Source organism: Somniosus microcephalus, chromosome 11 (genome assembly GCF_052327205.1).
Source record: "Somniosus microcephalus isolate GS21.2 chromosome 11, FLI_Smic_1.0, whole genome shotgun sequence".
NCBI classification, from domain to species: domain Eukaryota; kingdom Metazoa; phylum Chordata; class Chondrichthyes; order Squaliformes; family Somniosidae; genus Somniosus; species Somniosus microcephalus.
The window spans coordinates 93444847-93458263 of record NC_140997.1 but is presented as its reverse complement, the minus strand read 5'-3'; the positions used below and the strand labels follow the sequence as shown (position 1 = coordinate 93458263).

Here is a 13417-nt window from a genome sequence, read left to right as displayed (position 1 = left end):
TGGTAAAATAATGGGACTTAAGCAGGATAAATCCCCTGGACCTGATGGCTTGCATCCTAGGGTCTTGAGGGAAGTAGCGGTAGGGATTGTGGATGCATTGGTAATAATTTTCCAAAACTCACTGGACTCAGCAAAGGTCCCGGCAGATTGGAAAACTGGTAATGTAACACCCTTATTTAAAAAGGGTAGTAGGCAGAAGGCTGGAAACTATAGACCTGTTAGCCTAACATCTGTGGTTGGTAAAATGTTAGAGTCCATTATTAAGGAGACAGTAACGGGACATTTGGATAAACATAATTTAATAGGACAAACTCAGCATGGTTTCATGAAGGGGAAGTCATGTTTGACAAATTTGCTTGAGTTTTTTGAGGAAGTAACATACAGGGTGGATAAAGGGGAACCAGTGGACGTAGTGTATTTAGACTTCCAAAAGGCATTTGACAAGGTGCCACACAAAAGATTAATGCTCAAGATAAAAAATCATGGGATTGGGGGTAATATTCTGGCGTGGGTGGAGGATTGGCTCTCTAACAGAAAGCAGAGAGTTGGGATAAATGGTTCATTCTCAGACTGGCAATCAGTAACTAGTGGTGTTCCGCAGGGGTCAGTGCTGGGTCCCCAACTCTTTACAATCTATATTAACGATTTGGAGGAGGGGACCGAGTGTAACATATCAAAGTTTGCAGATGATACAAAGATGGGACGGAAAGTAGTGAGTGAGGAGGACATAAAAAACCTGCAAAGGGACATAGACAGGCTAAGTAAGTGGGCAGAGATTTGGCAGATGGAATACAATACTGGAAAGTGTGAGGTTATGCACTTCGGCAGGAAAAATCATAGAGCAAGTTATTATCTTAATGGCAAGAAACTGGAAAGTACTGTAGTACAAAGGGATCTGGGGGTCCTGGTGCACGAAACTCAAAAAGTTAGTATGCAGGTGCAGCAAGTGATTAAGAAGGCCAATGGAATGTTGGCTTTTATTGCTAGGGGGATGGAATATAAAAACAGGGAGGTATTGCTGCAGTTGTACAAGGTATTGGTGAGACCGCACCTGGAATACTGCATACAGTTTTGGTGTCCATACTTAAGAAAAGACATACTTGCTCTCGAGTCAGTACAAAGAAGGTTCACTCGGTTAATCCCGGGGATGAGGGGGTGGTCATATGAGGAGAGGTTGAGTAGATTGGGACTCTACTCATTGGAGTTCAGAAGAATGAGAGGCGATCTTATTGAAACATATAAGATTGTGAAGGGGCTTGATCGGGTGGATGCGGTGAGGATGTTCCCAATGATGGGTGAAACTAGAACTAGGGGGCATAATCTTAAAATAAGGGGCTGCTCATTCAAAACTGAGATGAGGAGAAACTTCTTCACTCAGAGGGTGGTAGGTTTGTGGAATTTGCTGCCCCAGAAAGCTGTCGAAGCTACATCATTAAATAAATTTAAAACAGAAATAGATAGTTTCCTAGAAGTAAAGGGAATTAAGGGTTACGGGGAGCGGGCAGGAAATTGGACATGAGTCTAGGTTCGGAATGGTCATGGCCCTGTGGGTAGTGGAGTGGGCCCAGGGACCGTGTAGCCTTGTTCTGCTCCTACTGTGTTCTAATTCTGTTAGATTTCAGGAGATGGTTTTATTCCTGTTCCTGGCTGGGGTGGAGATCGCCTTTACAGAAGGTAAGTACTGTAGAAAATATAGGGACAGAGTGATCTCCTGGAAGAATTTCGATCGCCTAGATGGGTCGGAGAGGAATTTCCCAGATTTTTTTCTCCCAAATTGGCCATTGGGTCTTTATCTGGTTTTTCACCTCTCCCGGGAGATCACATGGGTTCGGGTGGATGCAGAGTGATAGAAGATTTGAGGTTAGGATCAGATCAGCCATGATCTTATTGAATGGTGGAGCAGGCTCGAGGGGCCGATTGGCCTACTCCTGCTCCTATTTCTTATGTTCTTATGTTCTTATGTTTCTCTCTCCACGGATGCTGCCTGGCCTGCTGAGTATTTCCAGCATTTTCTGTTGTTATTTCATATTTCCAGCATCCGCAGTATTTTGCTATTATGTTTTTATTATTTGTCCTCGGGATGTGGGGTTGCTGGCAAGGCTGGCATTTATTGCCCATCCCTGGCTGCCGAGAACCGCTGCAGTTGGCTTAAGCCACTTCAGGGGGCAGTAAGAGTCAACCATGCAGTGTGGGCTGGAGTCAGTGTGAGGATCTCGCTCTTCTTTGAAATAGTGGCCGTAGGATCTTTTATGTCCACCTGAGAGGGCAGACGGGGCCTCGGTTTAACGTCTCATCCAATAGTGCAGCACTCCCTCAGTGACGCACTGGGAGTGTCAGCCTGAATTATGTGCTCAAGTTTCTGGAGTGGGACTTGAATGAACAACCTTCTGATTCAGAGACAAAAGTGCTGCCCATTGAGGCACCTTAAGGTCCTTCTAAAGTCACATTCCTGGCTTTTACCCTTCAAGCTGCAGATACCCCCAGCTGAAGAAGGATGTACTGAGTAAATGGCACCTAACACCTAGAATCAGTGAACATAAGAACATAAGAAATAGGAGCAGGAGTCGGCCATTTGGTCCTTCGCGCCTGCTCTGCCATTCAATAAGATCATGGCTGATCTTCTACCTCATCTCCACTTTCCTGCACTATCCCCATATCCCTGGATTCCCTGAATATTCAAAAATCTATCGATCTGTCTTGAATATACTCAACGACTGAGCCTCCACAGCCCTCTGGGGTAGAGAATTCCAAAGATTCACCACCCTCTGAGTGAAGAAACTTCTCCTCATCTCAGTCCTAAATGGCCGACCCCTTATTCTGAGACTGTGACCCTTGGTTCTAGACTCTCCAGCCAGGGGAAACATCCTCCCTGCATCTACCCTGTCAAGCCCTGTAAGAATTTTGTATTTTTCAATGAGATCACCTCTCATTCTTCTAAACTGCCCAGTTAGAAGATAGCATGCATGTTCTAACTGGGCAGCAAATGTCAATATATTGTTTTAATACTGTGATACTTACAATACAGTATCCACTAGTTTGTTTGGTGTTTCCAAGATTAACTTTCTTCTTTCTACCGCAGAAATAATTTTTTTTCGTGGTCCAAGTGGCAGGTGGATACCTTTCAGATCTCCGTCAGAACACAGCATGAGGGAATCCAGGTCAATCTGCTCTCTTGCAAGGAAAGGGATGAACTCCATCATGTTCTGAGATGCCAGGAAGGCTTCAAGTGGTGTTGTCTCAGGCTCGTCATCATCTAGACCTATATCTTCCTCATTCCAGGGCAAATCATCTTCCTCTTCTTCATTGAATCCATCTAAGATTTCAGGATCTGTAAACCTCTCATTAGGTTTCAACACTTCGCTACGTAATTTGGAACCAACATCTTCCATCTCATTATTGGTGAACATTTCCTCTTCCACATTCAAGCCCAAGACAAAATTTCTTCTGAAAAGCATATTTCCCAAACCAGGTCGATTGAAGAGAGACTCACGACCGATATTATCACCATCTTCAGAGTACTTGAAATCAGGAGAGGCTGCATTCTCCTCATCTCGTTCAGTAAACACATCCAATACATTGGCCCGAACCCCACTGCTCCCTTCTTGACTTACAAAGATGACATCCTTTCCTGGTTGCTGCTCCGTGATGTTTTTGCTGCTATCCTTCTTCCTAAGTTTCTTCTGCAGGGATCCTTTCATGATGGAAGAAATAGTACTCGTGCGTTGTGATCCACCCATTTTGAAGAGATCACTAACACCAGATACACTCCCGCCCTGTGCATGTGCCGCACCACTGCTTTGGGCTTCCATCTCCCGGGTATATTTCTTGTTCATCTGACTTTGGTGCTTTTTCTTGCGTCTTTCGCACTCTTTCATCTGTTTCTCGCTGTCCTTTTTCGCCTTCTCCTTTTGTCTGGCGACCTGTTTCGGATTCATCGTGGTCTGCTTGGTGGCAGCTGTGTCTAGGAAACGGACACATTCCATTCGATCCTTACTGGCAGCAGCATCCATCGCAGAATGGAAGTCGTTATCCAGAGCCCAGATGTTTGCACCAAAGCTGACCAAGAAAGTGACAATGTGAAGGTGGCCGTTGGTTGAAGCATGGTGCAAGGGGGTGTTGCTCCAGATGTCACATATGTCAGGGTCACCTCTGAAAGACCAACCATAAAGAGTTGATTTGATACAGGGTTTCACAATAAGTAGAAAGTCTTTTTGTTTCTGCCTCTCTAACTTTGTCCTCTTACCCATCATCTCCTGGAGGTGGTGCCTCATATTGGAGTCTGGATGCCAATGGCCGTCTGATACTTTACCCAAGTGGCCACTCTTGATACATGAGCCCGGACAATGAGAGTTGATTTGACCATGAAACCATCACAGCCAAGCCTGATCTAACTTGTGGTCTGCACGCCCAGACTTCCAGGAAAGGGCAGTGGATCAGAAGCAGAAAACACAGTTGATTTCCTCCCCCCTCCTTAATTCGGGATGCTGAAGCCAACAGTTGCTTCACCAATTCCCTAACGAGATCTAACTCAGCAAAGACCAGCTAGCTCCGTGCAGACGAGGGAGTGAATCTGGGACCTACCTGGTCGAGTGTCACACTGAGCCGTCCAATTAACAACTGGACCATCTGGGCACAGACGACACCTTTAACAACTAATGGGACAGAATGTTTCCACCAATTAAGGCTTTTGGCTCAGTGGGTAGCTCTCTCATCTCTGAGTCAGAAGGTCATGGGTTCGAGTCCCACTCCAGAGACCTGAGCATATAATCACTTTAGTGCTGAGGGAGTGCTGCACTGGCAGAGGTGCCATCTTTCAGATGAGACGTTAAACCGAGGCCCCTTCTGCCCTCTCAGTTGGATGTAAAAGATCTAACGGCACTATTACAAGGAAGAGCAGGGGAGTTCTCCCCAGTGTCCTGTCCAATATTTATCCCTCAACCAACATCACTAAAAACAGATTATCTGGTCAGTATCACATTGCTGTTTGTGGGAGCTTGCTGTGCGCGGATTGGCTGCCGCGTTTCCCACATTACAACAGTGACTCCACTTCAAAAGTACTTCATCGGCTGTGAAGCGCTTTGGGGCGTTCTGAGGCGGTGGTTGACAGCGCTATGTAAATGCAAATCTTTTGTTCTTTCTTCCTCCCAGTCATGTGCCTGGAGTGGTTGTGCACTTTGAACCCTCAGCAACGTTTGCATGTTTTGACAGCGACTAGCAACAATCTGTATCCATTTACTGTTACTCCTCGCAATGACGCAGGCAGATAATCCTGAACCATGACTTTAAATGTTTTGGGTTAAGGCATCAATTCAGGTTGATGAGGGACACACCCCTGAAACATTATGACATAATTTCTTTTTACAGATTGGCCCGCCGCTTAATTCCAGCATTATCTGTTTTTATATTAAATCAGGTTCATAATTTTTTGTGTCGGTGTTTTTTCAAATGACTCAAGGTTCATGGAAAGCTTGTCAACTGAGACCTTGAGCAACATGCAATAGTTCTCTCTAAATCTACCATTTCAAAACACGTTTACAAAATAAGTTGACAGCTAATAAAGGGAATGTTAGATAGCAAATATAAACTATATGGAAACATTTAAAAAATAACAATGATTAAATTGTTCCATGTAAAATTTAAGAATGAAAGACTTGCATTTATATCACGCCTTTCATGACCTGCGGATGTCCCGAAGCACTTTCCAGCCAACAAAGTACTTTTGAAGTGTAATCACTGTTGTAATGTAGGAAACACGGCAACCAATTTGTGCACAGCAAGCTCCCACAAACAGCAATGAGATAATGACCAAATAATGTTTTAGTGATGTTGGTTGAGGGATAAATATTGGCCAGGACACCTGGAAAACAGCACTGCTCTTACATAAGAAATATAAGAGGAGTAGGCCATAGGGCCCCTTGAGCCTGCTTCGCCATTCAATAAGATCATAGAAACATAGAAGATAGGAGCAAGAGTAGGCCATTCGGCCCCTCAAGCCTGCTCCGCCATTTAATGAGATCATGGCTGATCATCCAAATTCAGTACCCTGTCCCTGCTTTCTCCCCATATCCCTTGATCCCTTTAGCCTTAAGAAACATATCTAACTCCTTCTTGAATATATTTAATGAATTGGCCTCAACTGCCTTTTGTGGTAGAGAATCCCACAGGTTCACCACTCTCTGGGTGAAGAAATTCCTTCTCATCTCTGTCCTAAATGACTTACCCCTTATCTTTAGACTGTGACCCCTGGTTCTGGACTCCCCCTCCATCGGGAACATCCTTCCTGCATCTAGTCTGTCTAGTCCTGTTAGAATTTTATAAGTTTCAATGAGATCCCCTCTCATTCTTCTAAACTCCAGCGAATATAAGCCCAATCGACCCAATCTCTCCTCATACGTCATTCCTGCCATCCCAGGTATCAGCCTGGTGAATCTTCACTGCACTCCCTCCATGGCAAGAACATCCTTCATCATGGCTGATCTTCGACCTCAACTCCACTTTCCCGCCCGATCTCCATATCCCTTGATTCCCCGAGAGTCCAAAAATCTATCGATCTCAGCCTTGAATATACTCAAAGACTCAGCATCCACAGCCCTCTGAGGCAGAGAATTCCAAAGATTCACAACCCTCTGAGGGAAGAAATTCCTCCTCATCTCGGTCTTAAATGGTCCACCCCTTATCCTGAGACTATGCCCCCTAGTTCTAGATACTCCAGCCAGGGGAAACAACCTCTCAGTATCTACCCTGTCAATCCTGTCAGAATCTTGTATGTTTCAATGAGATCACCTCTCATTCTTCTAAACACCAGAGAGTATAGGCCCATTCTACACAATCTCTCATCATAGGACAGCCCTCTCATAAAAACATAAGAAATAGGAGCAGGAGTAGGCCATTTGGCCCCTCGAGCCTGCTCCGCCATTTAATGAGATCATGGCGGATCTGATCTTGGGCTCAGCTCCATTTCCCTGCCCGCTCCCCATAACCCTTCACTCCCTTACTGTTCAAAAATCTGTCTATCTCCACCTTAAATATATTCAATGACTCCGCCTCCACAGCTCTCTGGGGCAGAGAATTAAACAGATTTATGACCCTCTGAGAGAAGAAATTCCTCCTCGTCTCTGTTTTAAATGGGCGACCCCTTATTCTGAAACTATGCCCCCTAGTTCTTGATTCCTCCATGAGGGGAAACGTCTTCTCTGCATCTACCTTGTCGAGCCCCCTCAGTATCTTATATGTTTCAATAAGATCACCTCTCATTCTTCTAAACTCCAATCAGTATAGGCCCAACCTGCTCAACCTTTCCTCATAAGTCAACCCCTTTGTCTCAGGAATCAACCTCGTGAACCTTCTCTGAACTGCCTCCAATGCAAGTATATCCCTCCTTAAATAAGGAGACCAAAACTGTACGCAGTACTTCCAGGTGTGGTCTCACCAACACCCTGTACAGTTGTAGCAGGACTTCCCTGCTTTTATACTCCAACCCCCTTGTAATAAAGGCCAACATTCCATTTGCCTTCCTGATTACTTGCTGTACCTGCATGTGAACTTTTTGTGTTTCATGCACAAGGACTCCCAGGTCCTTCTGTACTGCAACATTTTGAAATCTCTCTCTATTTAAATAATAATTTGCTTTTTTATTTTTCTTACCAAAATGGATAACCTCACACTTTCCCACATTATACTCCATCTGCCAGATGTTTGCCGACTCACTTAGCCTGTCTATATCTTTTGCAGATTCTTTGTGTCCTCTTCACAACTTGCTTTCCCATCTATCTTTGTATCATCAGCAAATTTGGCTACAGTACACTCGGTCCCTTCATCCAAGTCATTAATATAGATTGGAAATAGTTGAGGCCCCAGCACTGGTCCTTGTGACACCCCACTAGTTACCGTTTGCCAACCGTAAAATGACCCATTTATCCTGACTCTCTGTTTTCTGTTAGTTAGCCAATCCTCTATCCATGCTAATATATTACACCCAACCCCGTGAGCTCTTATCTTGTGCAGTAACCTTTTATGTGGCACCTTATCGAATGCCTTCTGGAAATCCAAATACACCACATCCACTGGTTCCTCTTTATTCACCCTGCTCATTACATCCTCAAAACTCCAGCAAATTTGTCAAATATGATTTCCCTTTCATAAAACCATGCTGACTCTGCTTGACTGTATTTTGATTTTCTAAATGTCCTGCTATTACTTCCTTAATAATAGACTCCAGCATTTTCCCAATGACAGATGTTTGGCTAACTGGTCTATAGTTTCCTGCTTTCTGTCTCCCTCCCTTCTTAAATAGGGGCGTTACATTTGCGGTTTTCCAATCCACTGGGAGCTCTCCAGAATCCAGGGAATTTTGGTAGATTGCAACCAATGCATCCACTATCTCTGCAGCCATTTCTTTTAAGACCCTAAGATGCAGGCCATCATGTCGAGGGGACTTGTCCACCTTTAGTCCCATTATTTTACCAAGTACTTTTTCTTTAGTGATAGTGATTGTTTTAAGTTCCCCCCTCCCTATAGCCCCTTGATTATGTATTATTGGGATGGTTTTAGTGTCTTCTACCATGAAGACTAATACAAAATATTTGTTCAAAGTCTCTGCCATTTCCCTTTTCCCCCATTATTAATTCCCTAGTCTCATCCTCTAAGGGACCAACGTTCACTTTAGCTACTCTCTTCCTTTTTATATACCTGTAGAAGCTCTTACTATCTGTTTTTATATTTCTTGCTAGTTTACTCTCATAATCCATCTTCTCTCTATTATTATTTTAGTTGTCCTTTGCTGGTTCCCAATCCTCTGGCCTCCCACTAATCTTGGCAACATTGTATGCCTTTGTTTTCAATTTGATACCATCCTTTACTTCCTTAGTTAGTCATGGATGGTTCTCCCTTCTCTTAAAGTATTTCCTTCTCATGGAATATATTTTTGTTGAGAGTTATGAAATATCTCCCTAAATGTCTGCCATTGCTTATCAACCGTCTTACCCTTTAATCTGTTTTCCCAGTCCACTTTAGCCAACTCTGCCTTCATACATTTGTAATTGCCTTTATACAAGGTCAGGCCACTGGTTTGAGACCCAAATTTCTCACCCTCCAATTGAATTTGAAATTCAACCATGCTACGATCACTCTTTCCTAGAGGATCCTTTACTATGAGGTCATTTATTAATCCTGTCTCATTACACATTACCAGATCTAAGATAGCCTGATCCCTGGTTGGTTCCACAACGTATTGTTCCCAGGAATCAATCTAGTGAACCTTCGTTGCACCGTCTCCAAGGCAAGTATATCCTTCCTTAGATAAGGAGACCAAAACTGTGCACAGTACTCCAGGTGTGGTCTCACCAAGGCCCTGTACAATTGTAGCAAGACTTTCTTACTCTTATACTCCAGCCCCCTTGCAATAAAGGCCAACATGCCATTTGCCTTCCTTATTGCTTTCTGTACCTGCATGCTAGCTTTTTGTGTTTCTTGCACGTGGACACCCAAATCTCTCTGAACACCAACATTTAAAAGTTTCTCACCATTTAAAAAATATTGGGGCGGAAATTGGCTCGCACCCCCTTTAGAGCGGTAACTTCGCTACTTTTAGCGCCCTGAAAAAGTTAGTGCCCCCGTACCCGATATTCAATGGTAACGCCCCTCCCTCTTGGGGCGCTCCAGTTCAATATCGCGGCGTTAAACAGGAAAGGCCTAGCGCAGCGTGCACCGGGGCCCTGCTGGGCCACTGGGAGGCGGGGTGCCGGCAAAAGAGCCCGGCACTCAAGAGGCTGATGGATTGTGGCCGGCACCCCTCCTGAGGAGGGCAAAGGGGGCAGGTGCTGGCAGGTGGCCCAAAAAAGAATGGCCGCCCGGCACCTGCCCTTTCATTATCGCTACCCCTGCTGCAAGTACGCCCTCCTGATCCTGTCGGACATAGCTTCAGGGGGTGCGAGCCAAGTTTGCAGCCGGGGCGCTGTGCACGGCGATAACATCATCGCCGGAGGCACAGCACCACGGGCCACTACCGGCTACTGCCACCACTAACCTCCCGCTGAATTTCACGGGAGACGTTAGCGGCGCCGCGCCCGGGCGCTAGTTGCTTTGTGCCCCATCGTGGGGCGCTAACAGAAGGCACAAAGCAACTGAATTTTCCCCCCATTCTGTTTTTCTATTCTTCCTACCAATGTGAATAACCTCACATTTCCCTACATTATACTCCATCTGCCACCTTACTGCCCACTCACTCAGTCTATCTATATCCCTTTGCAGACTCTTTGTGTTCTCCTCATAGCTTACTGTCCCACCTAGCTTTGTATCATCAGCAAACTTGAATACATTACACTCAGTCCCTTCATCTAGGTCATTAATATAGATTGTAAATAGCTAAGGCCCCAACACTGATCCTTGCGGCACCCCACTAGTTACAGCCTGTCAACCTGAAAAAGACCCGTTTATCCCTACTCTCTGTTTTCTGTCCGTTAACCAATCCTCTATCCATGCTACTATATTACCCCCAACCCCATGAGCCCTTATCTTGTGTGATAACCTTTTATGTGGCACCTTATTGAATGCCTTTTGGAAATCCAAATATACTACATCCACTGGTTCCCCTTTATCTACCCTGTTACTTACATCCTCAAAAAAAACTTCCAAATAGTGCCATGGGATCTTTTATGTCCACCTGAGAGGGCGGACGGGGCCTCGGTTTAATGTCTCATCAGAAAGACAGCACCTCCGACAATGTAGCATTCCCTTAGCACTGCTCTGGGAGTGTCAGCCTGGATTATGTGGGGATTTAACCCAGGACCTTCTGGCTCAGGTGAAAGTGATGCCCACTGAGCCACCCAGAACAGATAAATCACTTGCGAAAACCCCCCACAGTTCTCAGAAGGATTTCTATCCCATCATTATAAGAAGCAGGCTGTGATACCCACCCTCTGCTACAGATGAGTTGAAGAGCATCCAGATGCCCGTGATACGCCGCCCAAAGGGTTGGGGTCATCCCATCGTCATCTGGATTGTTGAGGTCCTTCTTGGTGGCCTCCTTCAGGGGCCCGAGGTAGCCATCCCTGGCTGCCTTGTGATACCTGTCAGTCATGCCTCAGCTCCTCAGGGACCCCCGCACACACACTACCGGCATCGGGAGCGGAGCAGCGAGCCTTGCGACTGGGTGAGAACCCGGCGATGTAGCGGCACCGCCCAGGGTGGGACATCGGGAGCAAGGTCCTCGCTCCAGAGACCGCAGGGTTAAGGTAGCCCGGCCAGCCTCAGACATTATCTCCCCGCCCCACCCTCCCTTTCACCCATTTGTTTAGCACAATCTTTTCGTTTTGCAAAAAAGTGCATTTTGCAATGTAAAACCGTTTGTCCTTTTAAACGGAACTGCAAAAATAACGACAGGGTTTCGGTGTTTGCATTATTTCGGCTGCGGGACATTCGGTTGAAGGGACCGAATGGAATGTATCCATTCGGTTGCATTCTCTACGTTTCACCAAATAATTTGCTTCTGCATTTTTCACAATGCAGCATTCCCGGTATTTTGCATAGATCGGGCTCTTCATATTTGTAACTGGAGCTTCAGGTTTTTTGTTTTGATGTTTTAGTTTGCATTATTCATTTTTAGAAAATGCGGAACGACCTTAAAGAGCAATAACAATCTAACAGCCAGCGACCTTTGATTCACAGGCGGGTGTCAAGATGGAAATTTTTTTCCCATTCGATGTTCCCGGACTCGCTTTCCTCATATGCATATTGCAGTCGATTATTCCGGTTGAGAAGCATAATGGATTCAGATGCATAATCATATTCTAAAAAACCAGGAACTGTTTGGAAGCAGCCGCTTGCAGCACGAGATACACACAGGGGTCAGTGGACCATTAAAGAGGGATTCAATCATTTAATAAGCAGAAGCAAAATACTGTGGATACTGGAAATCTGAAATAAAAACAGAAAATGCTGGAAATACTCAGCAGTTCAGGCTGCATCTGTGGAGAGAGAAACAGAGTTAATGTTTCAGGTCGATGACCCTTTGTCAGAACTGGAAAAAGTTAGAGATGTAACAGTTTTTTAAGCAAGTGTAGGGGCAGGGAAAGGGGGGAGGGGAGGAAAGAACAGAAAGGAAGGTCTGTGATAGGATGGAAGGCAGGAGAGATTAAAAGACAAAAGGGATGATGGTGCAAGGCAAAAGGAGATGGTAATGGGATAAGTTAAGAAACAAAAGATGAGTCTAGAAGAGGTGTACATGGGAATGGCAGAATCATCAACAGCTGCCATGTGAAACAATAGTGGCAGAGGTATTTTTTATTCATTTATGGGATGTGGACGTCGCTGGCAAGGCCAGCATTTACTGCCCATCCCTAGTTGCCCTTGAGAAGATGGTGGTGAGCTGCCTTCTTGAACCGCTGCAGTCCGTGTGGTGAAGGTACTCCCACAGTGCTGTTAGGGAGGGAGTTCCAGGATTTTGACCCAGCGACGATGAAGGATCGGCGATATACTTCTAAGTCAGGATGGTGTGCGATTTGGAGGGGAACTTGGAGGTGGTGGTGTTCCCATGTGCCTGCTGCCCTTGTCCTAGGTGGAAGAGGTCGCGGGTTTGGGAGGGGCTGCCGAAGAAGCCTTGGCGAGTTGCTGCAGTGCATCTTCTGGATGGATGGTACACACTGCAGCCACGGTACGCTGGTGGTGGAGGGAGAACATAAGAAATAGGAGCAGGAATAGGCCACTTGGCCCCTCGAGCCTGCTCCGCCATTCAATAAGATCATGGCTGATCTTGGGTTCAAAGCCACTTCCCTGCCCGCTCCCCATAACCCTTCACTCCCTTATCTTGGAAAAATCTGTCTATCTCCAACTTAAATGTATTTAATGACCCAGCCTCCACAGCTCTCTGGGGCAGAGAATTCCACAGATTTACGACCCTCAGAGAAGAAATTCCTCCTCATCTCAGTTCTAAAAGGGCGACCCTTTATTCTGAAATTATGCCCCCGAGTTCTAGATTTTCCCACAAGGGGAAACATCCTCTCTGCATCTACCTTGTCGAGCCCCCTCAGTATCTTATATGTTTCAATAAGATCACCTCTCATTCTTCTAAATTCCAATGAATATAGGCCCAACCTGCTCAACCTTTCTTCCTAAGTCAACCCCCTCATCTCTGGAATTAATCTAGTGAATCGTCTCTGAACTGCCTCCAATGCAAGTATATCCTTCCTTAAATAAGGAGACCAAAACTGTACGCAGTACTCAAGGAGTGGTCTCACCAATATCTTGTACAGTTGTAGCAGAACTTCCTCGCTTTTATACTCCAACCCCCTTGCAATAAAGGCCAACATTCCATTTGCCTTTTTGATTACTTGCTGTACCTGCATGCTAACTTTTTGTGTTTCATGCACAAGGACCCCCAGGTTCCTCTGAACTGTAGCATTTTGTAATCTCTCTCTATTTA

At 45.4% G+C, this 13417-nt stretch overlaps 1 protein-coding gene across 1 annotated transcript; it reads right to left on the bottom strand.

The window, feature by feature from the left end:
- Window positions 1–3014: 3014 nt before the first annotated feature.
- Window positions 3015–12742, bottom strand: anks4b (ankyrin repeat and sterile alpha motif domain containing 4B). Its single transcript, XM_086001031.1, has 2 exons — window positions 10914–12742; window positions 3015–4149 (listed from the first exon to the last, which is right to left on the bottom strand). Exons 1-2 carry the CDS (start codon window positions 11075–11077, stop codon window positions 3015–3017), a joined length of 1299 nt encoding a protein of 432 aa, XP_085857157.1. The 5' UTR covers window positions 11078–12742.
- Between the last annotated feature and the right edge of the window lie 675 nt (window positions 12743–13417).

Excerpts from the sequence above, each read along its gene's own strand:
- anks4b (XM_086001031.1), bottom strand. The coding sequence starts at position 11,077 with ATGACTGACAGGTATCACAAGGCAGCCAGGGATGGCTACCTCGGGCCC. Across the intron at positions 4,150-10,913 it reads CAACTCATCTGTAGCAGAGG|AGGTGACCCTGACATATGTG; the intron begins GTGGGTATCACA and ends TTGGTCTTTCAG.